At 45.0% G+C, this 22,980-nt stretch overlaps 1 protein-coding gene across 7 annotated transcripts in view; it reads left to right on the forward strand.

Annotated features, from left to right (window-relative positions):
* Positions 1 to 843: 843 nt before the first annotated feature.
* The window catches only part of Zfp346 (zinc finger protein 346), a 29,801-nt gene continuing 7,664 nt past the window's right edge, over positions 844 to 22,980 (forward strand). For 2 of the 7 annotated variants that reach the window (NM_001378934.1, NM_001378935.1), the window contains exons 1-5: positions 895 to 1,091; positions 8,609 to 8,712; positions 9,251 to 9,343; positions 11,053 to 11,197; positions 17,855 to 18,088. In NM_001378934.1, the coding sequence (NP_001365863.1) occupies positions 917 to 1,091; positions 8,609 to 8,712; positions 9,251 to 9,343; positions 11,053 to 11,197; positions 17,855 to 18,088 (751 nt within the window). In that variant the 5' untranslated portion in view covers positions 895 to 916. Of the gene's footprint in view, positions 1,092 to 8,608; positions 8,713 to 9,250; positions 9,344 to 11,052; positions 11,198 to 17,854; positions 18,089 to 22,980 lie in introns of all 7 variants that reach the window. The other 5 variants (XM_030247283.1, NM_012017.2, NR_166188.1 and 2 more) reach the window with 5 other exon arrangements.

Genomic DNA, 22,980 nt, shown 5'->3' on the forward strand with positions numbered 1-22,980 from the left:
ATTGTCTGGGTTTTTGTTTGTTTTGTGGGTGTGTTTTGTTTCGTTGAGAGATGATCTATTATTGGAGCAGAGGTTTGTCTTGAACTCCTGGTCGTCTTGCGTCCTCCAGAGTACTTTGACCACAGCCTTAACTATCTTTTTCTCGAACAATGTCTTTTTTTTCTCAAATGTGCATTTCTCTAACCTTAGTCTCCCAAATTTTGGAATAGCAAGTATGAGCCACCGTGCTCAGCCATTAGTAAGTGCTTCTTAGACAGGGTCTCAGGTAGCCCAGGCTGGCCTCAAGCTCCTAATCTTATATCCTCCACCTCCTGTGTATTGAGATGAAGAGCTGTACCATTATGTCTGCTTTAATAAGCTAAGTAAAACATTTCTAGAATCTGGGTCTTAGGTTCTCTTCCAAAGAAATGGGAGAAATTGCCGGGCATGGTGGTGCATGCCTTTGATCCCAGCACTCGGGAGGCAGAGGCAGGAGGATTTCTGAGTTCGAGGCCAGCCTGGTCTTCAGAGTGAGTTCCAGGACAGCCAGGGCTACACAGAGAAACCCTGTCTCGAAAAACCAAAAAGAAAAAAGAAAAGAAATGGGAGATAATTTTCCACATATAGAAAAAGGAAATGACAAGTGTCCGTCAGTGGCTCACCTTGAGCAAAACTGAGAGCCCTGAGCTAAGAAGTGATCAACATGAACCGTTTTTTTCCAATTCACTGGACTCCTAAGGCGCCAGAGGAACCAAAACAAAATGAGCCTCTGGGCCCCGCCTCCTCTGGGCCCCGCCCCCTCAGGGCCCCGCCCCAGCGGGACTCTGCAGAGCCCAAACTTCGCGAGAGTTGCTGGCCGGGTCAAATCCCCGCCCACCCACTGCTCGTGGTAGCAGGCCGCATGCGCAGCTTCTTAACGGCGCGTCTTGCCGGAAAGATGGAGTGTCCTGCGCCCGATGCTACGGATGCTGCGGACCCTGGAGAAGCCGGACCGTACAAGGGCTCCGAGGAGCCGGAGGGTCGGGAACCGGACGGAGTGCGCTTTGACCGCGAGAGGGCGCGTCGCCTGTGGGAAGCTGTGTCCGGTGCGCAGCCGGCGGGGAGGGAGGAAGGTGAGTCGGGGGCTCCGGGGTTGGCGGCTGGACCGAGGCGGGATGGGATGGCCCTGCCTCCTGTCACTCCCCTGGCGCCCGCCAGCCTCTGCACGACGTTCCGGAGCTGCGAGCTCGCTCTCGCGAAGGGTGCTGGACCTAGTAACTCGTTACCCTGCGGAATTTGTCCGTCCTCCTTTCCAGGGCGTTCACTTGCGAACAGTTTCCCCCCATTCTAGGTCTTGTCCTCTTAGACAGCGACAGGACTTTCCCAGCCTGACTCGTAGGCGAGCCAGCCCCCGTCCCTGTCTGTCTTTAATTCCACAACTCCACATTGCTTCTCTTTCCTCTCAAAGCCCTATGGTTCTGACAGATCCGAATAGCTTTATTTAATTTACTTCATTATTATTACATTTATTTTGCGACGCCTCTCACTGTTCCAACTCGTGGTGGACCTCCTGCCCTCATCCTTCCTAGTGAGAGGGAGGACCAACGTGAGCTCTGGAAGGTCTTCTTGAATCCCAGCTCCTGGGCTTGATGACTGCGTCCTGGTTTGCCATGTTTCTTCCTTGGTAGACTTGGCTGGCCTTGAACTTGCATGGGTCTCCCTGCCTCAGTGTGGGCATCGCTGGCTTGCACCACTATGTCCTTCAAAACCGTATTTCTGTGTCTGTTGCCAACAGCTTTTTCCACTGAGGAGGCCCAGGAGGCGGGGAAGCTTAGGTATTCATCTTGCCTCTGACTGCTTCATCTCACACTCGATGCAGAGTTGTGGAGAACAGTGTATACTCACTCAGGGTGCACTTCTGGGCAGAACCTTACCAGATGGCTCTGTTTGAACCAAAACTGGGTGGGTAACAAGGATACTAGAGGAGTGCAGGGCGAGCTGGCCTCTTTCTCTTTTCAGAGTCCCTTCCCGAGCTAGCTACTTAATACTAACCCAAATGTACAAGAACTGTTATCTGGGTTTCTGTGCTAACCTATCAGGTCCCTGCAGAGAAGTCTTTCCCTGGTTATTTTGCTTGCTGAGCAGACTAATCTTGGGAAGTTTAATGTGTTTGTGAACTGCTTGCCCTGGATAAAATTGGGATTTTTTTTTTTTTTTACCATATTAAAGGGAGATATATTTAAATTTTTAATATGTTTTTATTTTATGTGATGAGTGTTTTGCTTGCATGTATGTGTATATGAATGACAGGTACCCAAAGATATAAGAAGAAGGTATCATATCCCCCGAAACTCGAGGTACCATTATAAGCTACCATGTGGGTGTTGAGAACTGAACCCCTGGTTCTCTACAAAAGCAGTACATGGCCTTAACCACTGAACCATCTCTCTGACCCCAAGATACGTCGAATTTAAGTGTATGCATCCCCAATCTAATACTGTTAAGTCTGGCTCCTAATAAATGTATATGCCATTTCTGAGTCTCTACTTTTGTACTTTTAAACATTTTTTTGAGCCAGTTGTGGTAGCAGATACATGTCATTTTCAGCACTCAAGTGGTTGAGATAGGATCAAGAATTCAAGCCAGCTTCAGCTATATACTGAGTTTGAACCAGGCAGTTCTGGCACATGCGTTTAATCCCAGCACTTGGTTGAGTCTCTTAGTTCGAGGGCAGCCTGGTCTACAGAGACAGTTCCAGAACAGCCAGAGCTACACAAAGAAACTGTCTCAGGGAGGGAAAAAAAGTTTGAGAGAAGCATGGGATAAATAAGACTCTTGCCTCAAAAAAAATTGTAGTACAAAGTTGTCTCCTTGACCCAGATTTCCTTTCATGAATTTGACATTCCCAGGGCCAGCTGGACCTCAGAGCCTTAGGGATGAAGACGATGCTGTTCTTACTCTGGAGTAGCTTGCAGTCCGTCCTGGAGGCAAACACCAAAACAGTTGTATAACTTTCGTTTTTTAAATTTTACTTTTAATGATGGTTCTTAAATGTTTTAACCTCCCTTGTAACCCACCACCCACCAAAGGTAGTGGAAAAGAAAGGATACAGGGGAAGTGGACGGGTTTAGAAAGGTTCTTTGGAACAACGCCTGTCTATGTTATCTGGAAATCAGCAGTTCAGTTCACAGGTTAGCAGTCGACAGCAGCTCAGTCCACTTGCAAACACGTCATGGATACACCAGCCTTCCAGTCTGGTAGAGTCGGGTTAGCAACTGTGGTGACACGACCTAGCAGAGACAGCCAGGCCTCAGCCTCGGCTCGAGTCAGCAGGAGGGACAGCAGGGACACCAGAAGTTCTCAGCTGTGCCTCTCTCAGGGAATCGAAGATCAGTGAAGACAAGAGACCTACAAACATTGCAGCTTAGCTGTGCCAGCAAGCCAAGCTCTGTCTCCATCACTTGATAGAGTCCTATTTATAGCCTCCCAACATCATGTGTCCTCCACGTGCCTTGCCTCAGCACGTGCATCCAAGCAGCCAGAGTCTGAGGAGTCCTGACAGATGCAGCTCAACTACACAGTGTAAGGCCGACCAACACATGTGAGTCATTAGCAAAGAATCTTTCATCATGAGTCCTTTCACGTGCTTGCTTTAGCTGAACATCCTCTCTACTGTGTCTGCTTCAGCAAAATGTTCCTTCACGAGTCTGCCTTAGCCTTTCACCTGTGTCCACTTCAGGAAAACACTCCTTCATGTGTTTGCCCCAGCAAGACACTATGCGACACAACTAACTCCAAAGAACCCTTAAATTCCCACTTCACAGTTATTGTATAATGTAAGGGGAGAAGGGAAGAGGGGTGCCTCAGAATAGGAGATGCAGCAAAGGGCAGTGGCCTTGGGGAAGTGTGCCCTGGACCTTAAAGCAGAGAACACAGCAGCTGCTTACATACATGTGAGCATAATAATTAGTGCTCAGTTCGTGTCCCTGTTGAAAGTTCTCCAGTCACACTTAGATACCTCCAGCACTTACATTCTAATTATAAAATGTGTGTGCCCATGTCAGAGTACATACAGATGTGTTAGATCCCTTGGAACTGGAATTATAGGCAGTTGTGAACCAACATGAGAGCTGTGAACCAAACTCAGGTCCTCTAGAAGAAAAAAAAGCACATGTTCTTATTGGCTAATCATCTCTGCAGCCCCAACTCAGTGACTTTTTTCTTTTTTTTTTTTAGATTTATTTATTTTATGTATGTGAGTGCACACTGTAGCTGTACAGATGGTTGTGGTTGTTGGGGATTGAATCTTTAGGACCTCTGCTTGCTCCGATCAACTCCACTCACTCAGTCCCTATGTGCTCAGGCCCAAAGGTTCATTTATTATTATACATAAGTACACTGTAGCTGACTTCTGGCACACCAGAAGAGGGCGTCAGACCTCATTACAGGTAGTTGTGAGCCACCATGTCTTTGCTGGGATTTGAACTCAGGATCTTCAGAAGAGCAGTCTGTGCTCTTACCCGCTGAGCCATCTCGCCAGCCCCTGACTTTTTTTCTTATGTGTATTTAGAGAGTATGTGGTACCATGGTGTGTATGGAGGTCAGAGAACAACTTGCAGGAGTTGGTTTTCTCCTTTCCCAATGTGGGTCCTTGAAGATGTTACATTGGCTGACTTGGAACACTCTGGGTAGACCAGGCTGTGGCCTCAAACTCACAGAATGCTGGGATTAAAGTCATGCACCACCATGTCTGGCTATCTTCTTTATTTCTTCTTACATTTATGTATAAGTGTGTGGGCATATGGGTGTCCTAGCACTCCTGTGGAGATTAGAAGACAGCCTGGGGTAATCAGTGCTTTCCTTCTACGGTGTGGAGCTCAAGGATTGAACTCAGCAGTTCAGATCAGCCTTGGCGGCAGCACCCAGCCCACTGAGCCATGTCACCAGCTCTTGTGTGTGTTTATAAACAGTGCCTTTTGAAGCACAATCAGCTTCTAGTGCACGAAAGAGCGTGTGGTGCTTGTTTTCTTTGCCTGTCTGCTCTCACTTAAAATCATACCCTGCAGTTCCATTCATTTTGCTGCAAATGACATATTCCACCGTCCTTTGTGGCTGTATAGTATTCTACTGGATATCCGTACCGTGTTGTCTATATTCTTTTTATTTTGTTTATTTGTAAGTGCACACTGAGTGTGGACATGGCCTAGCTGCTGAGGCGGTTTGACACAGGTGCAGGAGCACTCTCCTTTGGTCAAGTGGGCTGCAGGAATCAAACTCGGAGTCTTGATAGGCAACGGGTGCCTTTGTCCCCTGAGCCAAACCATCAGTCTCACGTCTGTGCTCATTCTTGTGACTGACTTCATAGTTCAGATGGCCAGTTGAGCTACTTCACACATGGTCAGGCAGAGGTCTCAACATGCTAGTTTAGTTCATTTTTTTAAAGTTTATTTAATTGTTTCCAACAACTCTTGTTGGCATTTTGTATCAGAATAGTTGTACTTGGAGCTGGAAAGATGGCTCAGTAGGTAAGAGCCTGTCTTGCTCTTCCAGAGGGAGGCAAATGTAGTTACCAACAACCACATCATGTGACTCTCAACACAATTAAAAATAGCAAAAACCAATCTTAAAAAGAAAACAGGCCGGGCGTGGTGGCGCACGCCTTTAGTCCCAGCACTTGGGAGGCAGAGGCAGGCGGATTTCTGAGTTCGAGGCCAGCCTGGTCTACAAAGTGAGGTCCAGGACAGCCAGGGCTATAAAGAGAAACCCTGTCTCGAAAAACCAAAAAAAAAAAAAAAAAAAAAAAAAAAAAAAAGAAAACAGTTGCTCTGTGAGGTTCTAGTTCTCTGGCCCCAAAGAGACCAGCAGAGAGAAAAACACAAGTCAGGATGTCCACTCATAGGCTCAAAACCTTACCTGTCAGTGGCAATTGAGAGAAGCTATGGAAGACCAGAGTATGCCAGCCAACAGACTAAAGAACTCTCATAGCCAGTTATGGTGGCCAGAGTAAAATCCCTCCCAAAACAAAGTTTCAAAATCATGTAAAAGTTTAAAGAATTAAGGTTTAGAGCTGGAGAGATGGCTCAGTGGTTAAGAGCACTGACTGCTCTTCCAGAGGTCCTGAGTTCAATTCCCAGCAACCACATGGTGGCTCACCACCATCTCTAATGGGATCTGATGCCCTCTTCTGGTGTGTGTCTGAAGACAGCTTAAGTGTATTGTATTGTATATAAATACAATAAAAATTAAGTTTTATATATGAACCATGCAAGACTTCTTAGCACTGATGCAAAGCCCAGCAATGACACTGCAGTTGCACAAAGTGGAGGGGTGGGTTCCATGCTGCTAAATCAGTGGCAGAAAGGCTCCCACTCCTTCCCCCTGCTTGGTCTGTCTGTATGTGTGTCTTTCTCTCCCTCCCTCCATCTGTCTTCGCCCTCCCCAACTGTCTCTCTTTCTCCCCACCCCCACCCATGTGTATGTCTGTCTGTCCCAGAAGGAGAGCACTTAGTGCCTCGGCATTAAGGGACACGTGGTCCATTTTGTGAGCAGGGAACAGGGTAGAGATGAGTAAAGTTCTGTCTTGGAGCTGGGCTGAGTGGTAAGAAGCTCACCTGACATTCACAGGACCCTAGGTGTTGGGAGGTAGGGTATCAGCTGGTCTAACCATCTTGACTTGGTTGCATCTGATGAAAAAAGAGAAAAGTAAAGATGAAGTTATTCAAATACACCTAAAACTGAAAGCCTCACAGCTGGGTATGGTTCTTGGTTTGGTCAGTTTCCTACACTCTTCCTGTTCAGTAGGACTCCACAGCACAGTGAGGTTTCCTATAGCAGGAGATTTCCTAGGCTCTACTGGCTCTCAGCAATGCAGACGGATGCTTGTGGAGAGCCAGCCGTATACACTAACCTGAAAGTTACCATCCAAAAGTGAGGGATCAGATTGCCGCTTTCCCACTTTGCAATTACTTGGAATGGTTGTTATAGCCAGATGGTGCCCCATACCTTTAATCCCACACTAAGGCATAAGCAGGCAGATCTCTGTGAGTTCAAGGCTAGCCTGGTCTACATAGCAAGTTCCAGGGCTACATAATAGGCTAGAAAATTGGCTCAACAGTCAAAAGCATTGGTTTCTTTTGCAAAGTACCCAGGTTCCATTTCCAGAACCCACTTGGCAGTTCACAACTGTCTGTAACTCTGTTTCCCCGGGATCCAATACCTTCTTTATAATGGCCTCCATGGTACACATACATGCATGCAAGCAAAATATTCATACACGTATGTAGGCTTAGATTTTTTGAAAACCTACTTTAATAAAGGTTCTTAAATGCTTAGGCCTTCTTTCTAACCCAGCAACCAAAGGTAAGGGAGAAAGAGATTACTAGGACAAGGGGGATGTGGACCTGTTTAGAAGTAGTTCTTTGGGGCGATTCCAATCTTCATTGTCAAGATATCAGCAGTCCAGTCCAAAACATCAAACACAAATCAATAGCAGTAGCTAAATGAATTAGAAATCACAAGAGTCCTCATAAGTGTCAGGAAGCAGCCAGAATACCACGAGAAGTTCATTTTTCTCTACAAAGTCACGACAAGGGAATATCAGTGAAGACCAGCAGAGCATTGCAGTGCAAGTCTATGCACAAGCACCTTTCACTATCTGCTGTGTTATACTTACGCTCTCTGCAAACATCACACATCCTTTCAAGTGTCTGCCTCAGCCAAACATCCTCTCAATAGACCTCGTCCAGGAAAACACCACATGACACAACCGAGTCTCCAAAGAAACCTGAAATTGCCCCTTCACACATGAATAAGTAATTTTTAACTCAAGTGTTCAGCTGTCTCATAAGGAATGCAAACTCATGCCTTAGGTGTGTACTGTCCTTTTCCAATACCTATCTCTCCTCTAATGCTTAAGTCTATATTAAAACTCTTGTAACAAAAGAAAAAAAAACAACAAAAAAAAAAAACAAAGCCAGGCGTGGTGGCACACGCCTTTAATCCCAGCACTTGAGAGGCAGAGGCAGGCAGATTTCTGAGTTCGAGGCCAGCCTGGTCTACAGAGTAAGTTCCAGGACAGCCAGAGCTATACAGAGAAACCCTGTCTTGAAGAAAAAAAAAGACTCTTGTAGATGTCATTGTTATTTCAGACAGGAACTCATTATATAGCCCTGTACAGCCTTGAACTTAACTACATAGACTAGGCTGGCCTTGAACTCAGGTTCCCCTGGCTCTGCCACTTGAGTGTTGTTATTTAAAGTGAACATCTCTACATCCTGCTTTAACACCACTTCATAGTCCCCAGATACACCAGATACACTTTTTTCTAAAAACTGACGGTGCATGATGTTATGGGTCTATCGTTATACCTACGAAGGCAGAAGGATCGCTTGAGGCAGGAATTCATGGGCAGCATGGGACAACCTCATCTCACATAACAACAGTATGACTAGGTAAAGAGCATTGGCCTGTATCAAATGAGCAATAATGCAGGAGGTTTGTAAGCATAGCAGGAGTCATGGCACAGTGGAACTGAAGGGCAGATCTGCATACGTGTTAGTATGGTTTCCATTACTTGGTGTCTATGATAGATCAGAGACAGTGCTATTGCGATCACATCTGTCAACCTACATGATTTCTTTTCCCTCTGTAGTGGAACACATGATCCAGAAGAACCAGTGTCTCTTCACCAGCACCCAGTGTAAGGTCTGCTGTGCCATGCTGATTTCTGAGTCTCAGAAGCTGGCGCATTACCAGGTAGGCAATTTCTACTGTCTTCGTGCGCTTACCTTCCAGGCCCAGCACTAAGGCCTCGCTGCTTCTGCCTTACACAGTAGAAGCTCCTTGCACAGTTACCAGATGTTTCCTTCATACGTGTTTGCTAGGGCTTGAAATTGACTTAGTTTCTGTGACTGTCATCTCGCCCATGCAAGACAGTATCGTTGTATGCAGATCTTGCCGGACAACGTGATGCAGTAGGAAGTATGAGCTTTGGCTTTACCTAGACCGGAATTTGAAGCCAACCCCGTTATTCATTGTAGGCAAGAAATTTCACCATACTTGGCCTTAGCTTCATCTTGTACACAATAACAGTGTTTTCATAGATTGTTGGAGGCTAAATTTAATAGCATGTAAAGGGCCTAGCACATGGTAGGGACTCAATAAATAAAGTTTTCTTCCCCCATTTTCTCTTCCTTAGAAGTTTTTGTGAGGATGAATCAGTAAGAATCTGGTATGGCCTGATTGTCTTCCCTATGAAATGATGTTTGGCTGTCTTTTTGCTGGGTTCTTGCAGAGCAAAAAACATGCCAACAAAGTGAAGAGATACCTAGCAATCCATGGAATGGAGACAATAAAGGGGGACGTGAAGAGGCTAGACTCAGATCAGGTAACACAGCCGCCTTGTTGACACTGCTTGCTTCCCGGGCAGGTTTGTGTGGTGTGAGTGTGGGCTTTGATTCAGACTGACTTGGCTGCAAATCCCAGTGTTGGTATCTAACTTGGGCAAGTCTTATAACTCTTCAGCCTTGATTTCTTCCTCTGTTAAAAACCAAGCATACTTCTAAGCATGGTGGTGTGCACGTGTAACCAAAGCACTTGGAAGTGGAGGCAGGAGGATCAGCAGTGTGAGGTTATCTTTGGCTGCATAGCAAGTTTGAAGCCAGCCTGGGCTACATGACAGACTGTCTCAAGACAAAAAACAAACAAACAAGCAAAAAGTATAGCTACCTTTCAGGATTTTTCCTAAGTTGAGAAAAGACTTATAAAACAGTGCCAGACTCAAAATCCGTCATGTAGCAACAGTTCAGTAAATGGACCGTTGTTAGGCTCCGCCCCTACCACCCAGAGGGTTATCCAAGTGGACAGAGTAAAGGGACACTGCTGTTCTTGAACTGTGGAGAAAAACGAAGTTCAGCATTTACTTGACAAATGAGGACAATAAATGCCTTCTCTGACACAACGCAGTACACTTACTTTATCTTAGAGTTGCTGTAAGAATTACAGAGAAGCCAGCCCCAGTTCCTAAGTGTGCTGTGCCTTTCAGAGTGTGGGCATTCTGCACAACATGGTGAGAAAGTCGGTGGGCAAGGCTCCTTAACGTATTAGATAGGAAACCTTGAGCAAGTCACCTTATCTCTCGGGAAGTCACTCATAGCTTGCTCATGTTGTGAGGTAAAACTTCAGTACCCAGGAAATGGTCAGTAACTACGAGATTGCTCTCCAGACTGCTGGTTCCTGTTACAGTGGCCAGTGGTTTAAAGGGGCCTTGCGTGCCCCTTTCAGAAATCACCTCCTGTTTGCCCTTATGGTTTAGATCCACAGGGGCACGGTCATTTCACCTTTCTGCTTCAGTTAGATGACTGAGTAGCTAAGGTGAGATCACAGCACCCACCACCAGCTAGGAATCGCCAAGCCCAAACCATCTGCAGTGTGAAGGCAGAAAAATGTTGAAGAGACACCTTGTTCAGCGGACATTCTTTTGAAATACACTTTCTAGCATAACTATAGTAACAAGTAGAACACACTGACGTGTTTTTTCTAAGAGCCTTGGGTATCTACTGTGTGCTAGACACAGCAGGGTACAAGGGTAGGAAACAATGAGTCAAGTTATCCACGTCCAGCATTGCACTTAAGCTCACATAAAAGGCTCCTCAGCTGTAATGCTGTCCGTCAGGTGACAAAGGCTGTAATAGTAGTCTGATACACTCTGGGAACACAGGTGAGGAACAACCTTAACTCTTCCTGGATAAGCACAGCACAGGCCTTGGTAATTGTGTACCAATGTTTTTAAGGTAAAAGTCACTGAATGGCTGATAGCAGACCTAATTAATGCCAGGCAGGAATAAGGAGGAACATTCTAGAGAGTAGGAATAACCCAAGAAAATTGAGGAAGTGACAGAATAAAATGGGAAATTATGCATGGAGCCTGACGTGAAATAGCTGGAGAAGACTCTGTAAAGGTATGTTTCAGTTATGTTGTGGGTAACATGTGAAGGTGGTCTTAAATGTCCACCAGCCAATGGGCAGTGGGGAACCATTGGAGGTTTTCTGGATGGGCACTGGCATGATCAGACCTGTGTTCTCTCTCCCAACCAGAAGAGCAGCAGAAGCAAAGACAAGAACCACTGCTGCCCCATCTGTAACATGACCTTTTCCTCCCCTGCTGTGGCACAGTCGCACTACCTGGGGAAGACCCACGCAAAGAGCCTAAAGCTGAAGCAGCAGTCCACTAAGGGGGCAGGTACTGCGCTTCCTGAGTAGTGCTTGGGGACCCCCTCCCATTCTCAGGGCACCATTGCCAGCAGTCTACTAAGGGGGCAGGTACTGCGCTTCCTGAGTAGTGCTTGGGGCCCTCCCATCCTCAGGGCACCATTGCCAGGTGCTTCCAGAATGCTCACTGGAGCCTCGGAATGCAGACTGGGACTCAGTTTTCAGGCTTTTGAGAGTTCTGAAATATCCAAGTATGAGTTGGAGATATAAGTCAGTTGGTGGAGTACTTCCCTAGTGTGCACAGAGAATACTTCCCTAGCTTTCATCCCCAGCCTTGCATAAGCCAGATGTGGTGCACACTTTCAGTCTCAGCACTCACACCATGGAGGCAGCTACCATATGGAGTTTGAGCAACCTGGGTTATGTGAGAGCCTGTCTAAAATACATACATACCATAATAGACCCTGCTTTACTGAGATTGGGCCTCAGATGTGGTTCACTTTACTTCCTTTTGTGTGATTCTATCAGATGTTATATAGAAGCTTCTTAGCCTATAATTACTGTCCTGAGCAGTAATTGTAACTCAGGAGGGCCAAGGGCCTGCTGCATACTGTGAGCATTCTGCTGCCTGCCTCCCTCTACTTATTCTGTCCCACCACCCACCTGTTCTTACTGCTAAGAGTTGCCAGTTGATAGCTAAATCATCCTCACAGACTCAGGTTATGCCCTGCTCACTTTGACCTGCAAAGGCTGCCTGTTCTAAATGCAGGCTTGCCTTCAAAGCAGGCTACTCTAGCAAGCTGTTTGCAGCTGCTGTGAATCCACTCCCCAGCACTGACTTCACATTCAGCCTTCTTTGTTCTCTCGTCGTTGGTACAGCCGTCACTTTCATCCTGTTAACCCTGAATCCTGAGGTTTTTAACCTAGGCTAACTGCAGTTAGTCATGAGTGGGAGGCCACTGGTGTGCATGCATGTGTGTGTGTGTGTGTGTGTGTGTGTGTGTGTGTGTGTGTGTGTGTGTGTTCGTGTGTGTATTATTCTCCAGTTTGGACCAAGACCACGCTAGTAATAGAACTTTTGATCCTTTTGTTTTATTTCATCACTGAAGCAAGACAACAGTGTCTTAGAAGGTTTTGGAGATATGATGGAAAAGTCTACTCATAGTTATACCCAAACGTAGTTATTCATGGTCTGAAACAGTAGAATATAGATTGAGTCAGAGCAGCACAGACTTAAGTCAGGCGCTTTTCTTTACCATTTGTGTCTGTACCCTCTGCACCTGTAAAGTGTCAGTGCCACCTGCTTTGGAGCTTGTGAAGATCATTACGGCTGCCCTGGTACACATCGCCATTCCCAGCATGGGAAAGAGGAGGCAGGAAGGTCAGGAGTTCAGTGCCACTTTGGCTGCCAGCTTTGAGACCAGCCTGGCCTATATGACACCCAAAAAGATAAGAGGCAAACACCCCTCACTCAAAAAATGCCTAGGGTACAGCAGATAGTCACTGAACAGCTGTCATCACTGTTGTTACCATTAAAAAGCCAGTGCATGGAGCCTCTTGTAAAATGCAGTCATTAATCAGGAAGCCACCCTTGCAACCTTCCTAATGCTGCGGCCCTTTACCGCAGTTAATGTATTAAACAGGCCCTCGAGTTGTAGTGACCGCAGCTATGAAATTAGTTCCGTTCATAACTGTAATTTGGCTACTGTTATGAATGATAATGTGAATATCTGTGTTTTCCGATGCACTTAGATGACCCTTGTGAAAGGGGCATTCAGTCCCAAAGGGGTCATGACCCACAAATTGAGAACCCCTGATCTAGAGCCTGCCATAGACCTTGATCATGGTTGACCTGTTGACTATGGTGAGTATTGATTGATTTTTGTCTACGCTGAGAACCTGTAAACAGCACATGACATGTGAGCATTAGGCCAAGGAAAATGATCTTAGCTGAGTTTCTAATGCCACAGACTTACCTTCCCATGGTGGGAAAATTTGGTGGAATATGACTTCTCCTAATACTTCTGTTCTAAACAGTAACTTATCTTCCATATTCACGTCCAGCCATTGCCACATGTAACTTTGTGTTGCAATTAGTGCATCAACCATGTGTATTCTGCTATCACTTTTCATTTAGCCTCATAGTTTAAAGATACATCCATATTGTTCATGGGTTTACTATAACTCCAATCCTGAAACTGAGCATTTGTGTGCTATGCAAGTGAGACAAACATGCTGTAGAAAATACAGAGAAAGTGCCAGGAATTCCCATAACTTTGCCATTGCAGACTAGGTGATGTTAACCTAGAGTCCTGGGTTCTTACAGCCGTGTGCACCACGTGTGTTTGTGTACCTGCTTGTATTATGTTTGTTTGTTTTCTGTTCATCCAAGTTGACTCCATATAGAATATATAATTTCTGTTTCTGTAAAAACTATGCACATATGTGAATAATTCCAATTCAACATGCAAAACATTCAAAGAAGCAGACAATATTCCACCCAAGTCTTACTTCTAGGGAGAGCATTGTCAGCAGTGGCTCCTGCTTATAGGCATCCTGGCTACAAGCAAGTTCAAGACCAACCATATGTTACACGACATACTGTCATGCATACGTGTACATATGCGTGAAGTGTATATATGTATGTATAGGTGATATTTTTAAATGCTAGTATACTTATATAGGTTATACAAAAACCTTTTAATACTGATATGACTATATTATTATAATATATTAAACCTTCTTATATATTTCTTCATTTAATATAACATTTCCTCATGTTGGGGCTAGAGAAATGGCTCAGCAGTTAGAAATGTGTTCTATTCTTGCAGAGGTCCCAAGTTCAGTTCCCAGCACCAGTGTGGGGCAACTCATAACCCTGGTAACTACAGCTCTAGAGCAGTCCATCACTCTGGCTTCCAGGGCACTGCTCCACATGTGCACGTATCCATACAGGCACAAAGGTCAGAGACAATCTTTGATAGCACACTTTGTGTATCTCAAGTATTTCTTAAGAGAACGCTCTAGCTCTCGCTGGCCCTGGGTGTCTGTTAACAGCTGCTCTGGCTTACAGCTCACTGCGTTCCTCCCCTCCAATGCGGTCTTTCCTTAAACAATAGTATTTATTTTTTATGTATATGGATGTTTTGTCTGCTTGTATGTCACTATGTATGTGCACTGCCCACAGAGGACACCAAATCTCTAGGACTGAGTGAAGTTGCAGGTGGTTGTGAAGCCACCATATTGGTGCTAGGAATTGAACCCAAGTCCTTTGGAAGATCAGTCAGTGCTACTAAGCACTGAGCCATCTCTTCAGCCTCACCCTCTAGAATGTTTTAAAGAACAACCTTGGGCCCACAAGATGACTCAGTAAATCACAGTGTTTGCCACACAACCCTGGGGGCCTGCGTCTGACTCTCTGAACCCATGTTGAGGGGTGAGGAGAGAACTGGATCACAAAGTTGTCCTCTAACTTCCACACATGTACTCTGGCATGCACACTATGTGCACACACCTATGACTGCACAAACACACACACACACGTTCAATAATAATAATAGGTTAAAAATGTTTTAAAGTGGGGACTGGAGAGACAGCTCAATGGTTAAAAACACTGGCTCCTGGTTCAATTCCCAGCACCCACTTGTGTAACTCTAGCCCCAAGGTATCTGATGCCTTCTTCTGGCCTCTGTGGGCACTAATATACATTCAGGTAGACATACACATAATAAATAGATGAATAAAATTTTCAAAATAATCTAAAAAGAGTAAAAAAAAACAAAACAAACAAAAAGCCAGGCAGTGGTGGCATACACCTTGAATTCTAGCACTCATGGTCTAGAGTTCAAGGCCAGCTTGGCCTATAGAGTAAGTTCCAGAATAGCCAGAGCTACACAGAGAAACCCTGTCTCAAATAAATAAATAGATAAGTAAAGAATTTGAAGGGGCAGGACGCGAGCAAACAGCTCAGCAGGTAAAGGTGCCTGCTGACAACCTGAGTTATCCCTGGACTCACGTGGTAGAATCACCATGACGAGACTACCTGCAGGTCAGCCTTTGAATTCCACATGCACACATAATGAATCAATAGAATATAATAAAAACTTAAAAAGAAGGATCTTAGCTTTTATTAGTCCCAGCATTCTTTAGGCTAAAGCAGGAGGATCTTGCATTAGATATGCTATCTCAAAATCATCATCATCATAGTTATTACAAGCCAGACATCATGGTTCACTCCTATAATCAATACGTGGAAGGCTAAGGCCTGAGGATTACACTAAGTTTGAGACTGGCCTGTCTCCAAAAACCCTTGCTATCTAAATGACTTAGTTCTAGATTTCTCTCAGAAATCTACATCAATTTGTAAGAATAGAGAGTGCTGAAGACACACTCCTCACTCTGTGATTTTGCATCTCCCACACAATCATGCGTGGTTTTGGTGTTTTGTTTTTTATGTAAGTGAAGCTAGGCATGGTAGTACATGCCTATAATTCCAGTATTCAGAGGCAAAGATTGAGGAGTGCTGCAGGTTCAAGGCCAACATGGTCTACATATCAAGTTCTAGGTCACTAGGGGTATATAGTGAGAATAAAGATGAATCTTTCTTTAAAACTGAAACCAGTTAATCAGAGTTATCCCTGGACTCACGTGGTAGAATCACCATGACAAGACTACCTGCATTCAAAAGGAGAAAGAAAGAGTGCATATGGTTATGCACTCCTTTAATCCCGGCACTCAGAAGGCAGAGGCAGATGAAGCTCTGAGTTCGAGGCCAGCCTGGTCTGCAAAGCTAATTCAGGGGCAGCCAGAGCTACACAAAGAAACCATGTCTCACAAAACTGAAAAAAGGAAAAAATGTTTTATAATCTATTTTTTTCAACTCAATACCACAAACTAAACACTCTCGTGAACTATTTTATATGTGCTTCACTTTCTGAATGACTTGCTGAAACAAAGCCCGTGGCCAGAGAAAATGTGTTGTGAGTGTTGTCTGGCTTGCTACAAATCCTCAGTGGTAAGGGAAATGGTAAGAGGTGGGAAAGGACCTGAAAGCCCTTTATGAGCTCTGCTCACCTGCATCCTTCTCTCCCACGGCCAGGACCAGGGGTCTGGGCCCTCCACGTCTGCAGTAGTGCCTGTAAGGTTAATACCATTCAAACTGACCACGCAAATTTGTTAGTCATGGCATCTACTCTGGAAAGCAGCTATCTGGCCCGCTTTAAACATTAGCACCAACATCAGCACTCAGAAGACATACGCCCATACCAGACTCTGATTAACTGGTTTCAGTTTTAAAGAAAAGATTCATCTTTATTTTTTTTCATTTTATTTTTTTAATATTTTTATTACATATTTTCCTCATCATCTTTATTTTTAAAAGTGTGTGTGTGAGCCAGGCGTGGTGGCGCACACCTTTAATCCCAGCACTCGGGAGGCAGAGGCAGGTGGATTTCTGAGTTCGAGGCCAGCCTGGTCTACAGAGTGAGTTCCAGGACAGCCAGGGCTGCACAGAGAAACCCTGTCTCAAAATACCAAAAAAAAAAAAAAAAAAAAAAAAGTGTGTGTGTGTGAGAGAGAGAGAGAGAGAGAGAGAGTGTGTGTGTGTGTGTGTGTGTGTGTGTGTGTGTGTGTGTGTGTGTGTGTGTACGCGCGCGTGCGCTTGCCTGCGGAGGCCAGAGCAATCGGATGCCCCTGTGCTGGAGGGTTAGAGGCACTGTCAAGCCACCTGACAAGGGTGCTATGAATTGAAGTCAGATTCTCTGGAAGAACAGTAGGCCTTCTTAACCACTGAACCAAGTCTCTCCATCCCTTGACTAAGTGACTTCTCTGAGCAGGATCGGAACGTTTTCTGAAGGCGAAATTGGCAGTGGTAGCTGGCAGATCCACTTGCTTCTGTCTTGAGCCTTGGGGTCCCACGGTCTAGAAGTCTCTCACTAACTTGGTGATCTTGAGCAAATCAGTTTTGCTGTCTAAGCACTGGTCTTCCCTGTGATATGGCAAAATGGTACCTCCTTCATTGGAGTACTTCTGAGAACCTAAAGGGAAACTGTGATTACAAAATGTGTCTTGTCCCTCACATTGGCTAGAATTTAGTATGGTCTAACAGGCATCTTGGCCAGGTGTGGTGACACACACTTTAATCCCAGCCTGGTTTATATCTTGAATTTTAGACCAGCCAGGGAGCTACATAGTGAGACCCTCAGAAAAACTACAACTAAATAAATAATAGAAGGCATTCCTAATCTGCTTGCCTGCTTTTGTTTGTACAGGCTCAGAGCGCCAATGCCTACTTCAGCTCTATAATAGGTATTTGAGGATGGAGATGAAATATTTTTATCCTTCTTATCCTACCTGCTTTGAATTCCATGGAATTCTGAGGTCTAGAGACTGCAAGTATACAATCAGGGAACTGAGTAGCACAATGAGAGCCTCTTCAGGGTGTGAAAGCCTTAGGGCTCCCGTGCCTAGTGCTGGTGAACAAGTCAGTTGTTCATGGAGCTCACTGAGGTCTTGCCACTGTTGCCACCTAGAGCATTCATGGTGTGACTATTCACAGCGTGACTTTGAGGCAGTGTCTCATCCCTCTGTGGTGGGTGGCACTGCCTTCCTTTCTCTTGAAGTGTACTCAAAACCTGGACGCCTTCTGGCTTGTTGTTTCATTGTTTCTGTTTGAACTCTCTTACCACAGCTTTGTCGAAACACCTTACAAATCCTTTCCTTGTGGCCTCCACCTTAGCCTTGCAGCAGAATAGAGAGATGCTAGACCCAGACAAATTCTGCAGCCTCTGCCATTCAACATTCAACGACCCTGCCATGGCTCAGCAACATTATATGGGCAAGAGACACAGGAAGCAGGAGACTAAGCTCAAACTCATGGCACACTATGGGCGGCTGGCGGACCCTGCTGTCTCTGACTTACCAGGTGAGAAGGCCCCACTCATGTGCAGAGTTGGACCAGGAACTGAGCACTAGATTCCCTGGACGCCCCAGAGAAGTACTGTTTGTTGCATATTCTAAAGCAGGGTTTGCAAGCACAGGGAGCAGACAGGCAAGCCAGACAACATTTGGGAGGTTGAAGCGGGAGGAACAAGGTCAAGGACAGTCTGGAATACATAGTAGGAACATGTCTTGAGAGGATGCTGGAGAACAAACAGAAATGGGATGACATGGTCCAGAGACAGCATGGGCAGTGGAAGAGGGTTAGGCACTCCTAGCCTACACCAGTGTTGCTACCTTTCAGTCTTCAAAGTTCTGTGGAAGCCAGGCATGGTGGCACATGATTAGTGTCAGTACTCAGGAGATAGAGATAGGTAGATTTCAGTGAGTGTAAGGCTAGCCTGGTCTACATAACACAATCCAAGACAGCCAGTACTACATAGAAGGACCCTGTCTCCAGAACAACAACAACAAAAAAAACAAAACAAAACAATAGAAACCCAAATTTGTTTGGGAGTTTCTTGTGGTTTCATTATCATTAGCTCCATTTCAATGCTGGGACGAAATATAGGGCCTGTACATGCTGATCAACCATTGCCACTGAACTACAGTCTCCACTAAGATTCCTCTTAGTTTTCAATATGTGACTAAAGTTTAGAAATTTTAAACTCTGAGTAAAACCCTCTCTATAAGTCAGATTTTGGTCAAAAGTACCAGTTTTTTGTTTGTTTGTTTGTTTGTTTTTAGATTTATTTATTTTATGAATACACTGCCATTCTTCAGACACACCAGAAGGGGGCATCAAATCGCATTACAGATGGTTGTGAGCCACCATGTGGTTGCTGGAAATTGATCTCAGGTCCTCTGGAAGAGCAGTGCTCTTAACCACTGAGCCATCTCTCTGCCCCAAGAGCTACCAGTTTTTAATCTCTGGTTTGAAGGAGTTTTGGTTTTACTTTTTTGAAATTTATTTTTTGGCCAGTTAGTATGCACTTATATATCTTAGCACTCGGGAAACAGAGGCAGGTGGATCTTTGAGTTCAAGGACAGCCTGATCTTCATACCTGGTAGGGCTACACAGAGGAGGGCTGGGGGAGTCAATTTTAATCCTGTATGTCTGTGGGTTCGTAAGTGCAGGTGCCCATGGATGAGAGAAGAGGGTGTTCACTCCCTGGAGCTGGAGTTACAGGTGGTTGAGCCATCTGACATAAGTGCTGGAATCTGAACTCGAGTCCTCTGGAAGAACAGCAAGTAATCTTAACTGCCTAGCATCTCCCCAGTCCTGACTCTGATCCAAACTAGGTTACATCCACATTGCTAGATTGAAGGCCTCAACAGCCTTACCAGAGTTTGAGCATGTTTAGGGCATCTCTTTCCACAGCATTTGATACCTGTATCCCTGGGGTATCACAGTGAAGGAGGTGGCTATCCTAGTTTCCTTAACCTCAAAATGTCACTTGGCGGTGCTGGAGAAATGGCTCAGAGGTTAAGAGCACTGACTGCTCTTCCAAAGGTCCTGAGTTCAAATCCCAGTAACCACATCATGGCTCACAACCATCTGTAATGAGATCTGACGCCCTCTTCTGGTGTGTCTAAAGACAGCTACAGTGTAGTTACATATAATAAATAAAATAAATCTTTAAAAAAAAGTCACTTGGCATCACAAGAGTGGACATTCATAATTAAGGAACCTTCTTAGTATGTTTGGAGTTGGAAATGTCACTCCATTGCTGGAGTATTTGTCTAACATGCACACATAGCAATGCCTTCACTGGCCAGCAGCACATACGCATGGCACAATAGCACATACCTCTAATCCCACGTATGTAAGCAATCAAATCAATAAAAATGTGAAAGCAAGCTGGGTGTGGTGGCGCATGTCTTTAGTCCCAGCACTTGGGAGGCAGAGGCAGGCGGATTTCTGAGTTCGAGGACAGCCAGGGCTACACAGAGAAACCCTGTCTAGGCAAAAAACAAAAAAACAAAGTGAGAGCAAGGAAGACAATCATTCTTGTGATGACTGTAGCACGCCGGTCTGTAAGCTCAGAGCAGGTAGGGCTGTTTTAGTTTCTTTGGTTTGGGGTTGGGATTTAGGGATTGTTTAGTTTTGTTTTCTGAGTTTTGTTTTCTGATACAGTCTCATAGCTCATGCTGGCCCCAAATATTTTGTGTATCCAAGGATAATGAACTTTTGACCTTCCTGCATCTGCTCTTTTTTTTTTTTTTTTTTTTAATTTATATGAGTACACTGTAGCTGTCTTCAGACACACCAAAAGTGTACATCAGATCCCATTACAGATGGTTGTGAGCCACCATGTGCTTGCTGGGAATTGAACTCTGGAAGAGTAGTCAGTGCTTTTAACTGCTGAGCCATCTCTCCAGCTCCCCCTGCATCCACTCTTAACTGCGCTGATTACAGGGCTGTGCCGCCATGCTTGGCATAAACTCAGCCAATCAGTGGGAAAAGAAACAAAACAGTCTGGACCCAAAGTGACATCTCCATTCTGCCTCTATCTGTGAGCTCCGGAACATAGGCTCAGCCTCGCAGGTCTTCAGGCTCCTGAGCAAGTGCCATTTCCTGCTTAGTCAGCTCACTTCCCCTTTGTATCACTAAATGAGTATTACTTAATGTTGAATGTGAGGGTGGCCTTTGGTTTTCCTCCAGTGCTCTGTCCCTGAAAGTATACCCAGCCTTTCTTTATTTCTTAGCATTTAACTTTATATGTTGTAACTGATCGGGATATTTTCGTCAACTTGACACAGGAAAAATCTAAGTGCAGGACTACTAACATTATACCAAGGCAATTATAAGGAATCTATAAGAAATCTGAACTCAGTGAGTGTTAGACTGCTAGTTAGGTGAAGAGCAGACAGTCTGCCTCAATATGGTTCTCTGTCCCTGGCAGAGGTCTGTCTGCTGTGAATCAGTGAAGACAGTATGTCCCTTCTCTCTGCTGTGCATTCCTATTGACCCCACAACACACATCAGTAGTCAGATCTAGGGAGTGGTTAGGTGAGGGGACACCTACCTGCCAAGTCCTAGCATGCACAGGCCTACAGCAGGAAAGGCCTGGGTGAGGTGGTATCTGCCTGGACCCAGCAGTTAGGACATTGAGGCATGGTGGTGGTGAGTTCCAGGCAAGCCTGTGCTGAGGAAATAGTTCAAGGCCAGTCTCTAAGGCGCAGTCTCAGAACCTAACAAATTCAGTAAAGTGTTGTGATACCATAAACATTAAAAAATCTAGTTTTCGCTAAGAAATACATCAAGAAAGCAATCTCCTAATAGCTATAAAAATGAAAATAAAATTAAGAAAGTGAAAGCTTTCTTTAATGAAAATCATAAGACTGATCAAAGAGATTGAAAGGGAGCTAGGGAGCTGGCTCAGTTGTCTCATTGCCTGCCCCACAAGCAGGCAGACTCTAGCACCCACATGGATGCTCACTGATGGTGCACATCTGTACCACAGTGCTCTGGGGCAGACAGCTGGATCCTGGAGCTTACTGGCCAGCCATTGTTGTCAGTTGGTAATCGCTAGGTTCTGTGAGAGAATCTATCTCAGAGAATAGAGAGAGCTACAGAGGAAACCACCTGATGTCAGCCTCTGGCCTATACACACATTTGTGCACACAGATACACACATATACATTGTAGAAGAACTGAACAGGGTGACACACAACTGAGACTGAGGAGAATTGCCTCAGCTTCAAGGCCTGTCTGGACTGCAGTCTTGTTGAATGCCAGCCTGGGCAAGACCCTCTCCCAAAAAACAAACAAGTACTACCATCCCTAAAATGGGGATATTTCCTGTGTTGGTAAAATTAGTACTAAAATACCAATAGTACAGCCGGGCGTGGTGACGCGCGCCTTTAATCCCAGCACTTGGGAGGCAGAGGCAGGTAGATTTCTGAGTTCCAGGATAGCCAGGGCTATACAGAGAAACCCTGTCTCAAAAAACCAAAAAAAAAAAAAAAAAAAAATACCCATAGTACTGTAAAGTGGTTTGTGTATTTAGAATATTTCATATCCAGATGCCAGTAACAGTAGAGAAATGTCCTGTAGTGTGTATGGCATCACATGTGACTTCTAGCAGCAAAGGCAGTCTTGGAAAAAAAAAAAAGAGCAAAACTTGAAGCATTGTAAATACTACAAAGTTGTATTGAACCAGGCATTGTAGCACTCATCTTAATCCCAGGACTTGAAAGATCAGAGGAGGAAGATTGGGAGTCAAAGGTCATCCTTGGCTGCAGAGAGGATCGAGGTCCGCTGAGTTACATAAGACCCCCAAACTGCCCATCATCTGTAATCCAGTACTTAGTGGGTATAGGCAGGAAAATCAGGAGTACAGTGCCAGTTTTACAAAATAGTAGATTTCATTCTGACATTTTTATGCACAAATCATTATAATCCTTTAATCCTCCTTGCATGTACCAAATACTTTTTCATTTTCTGTTTTGTTTTGGTTTGGTTTTTGGTTTTGTCTTTTTTGAGACAGGGTTTCTCTGTATAGTCCTGGCTGTCCTGGAACTCACTTTGTAGACCAGGCTGGCCTCGAACTCAGAAATCCACCAGCCTCTGCCTCTGCCTCCTGAGTGCTGGGATTAAAGGCCTGGCTATTTTGTTGTGTTTTATGGGGCAGAGTCTTATACAGCTCTGTCTGTCTTGGAACCTACTCTGTAGATGAGGCTGCCCTCAAACTCACAGAGATCCACCTGCCTCTACCTTCCAAAGGCATGTGCCACTTCACCTAGCTCAAGTGACTTTTTTTTTTGTAATAATTTTAGACTGTTGAAACACATAGTAACAGTAATGCATTTTACATCCCTGGAACTCAAATCTCAGAGACACTCCATTTTCACTCACAAGAGAAAGTAAGCTGT

This window comes from Mus musculus, chromosome 13, assembly GCF_000001635.26.
Source record: "Mus musculus strain C57BL/6J chromosome 13, GRCm38.p6 C57BL/6J".
Classification (NCBI taxonomy): domain Eukaryota; kingdom Metazoa; phylum Chordata; class Mammalia; order Rodentia; family Muridae; genus Mus; species Mus musculus.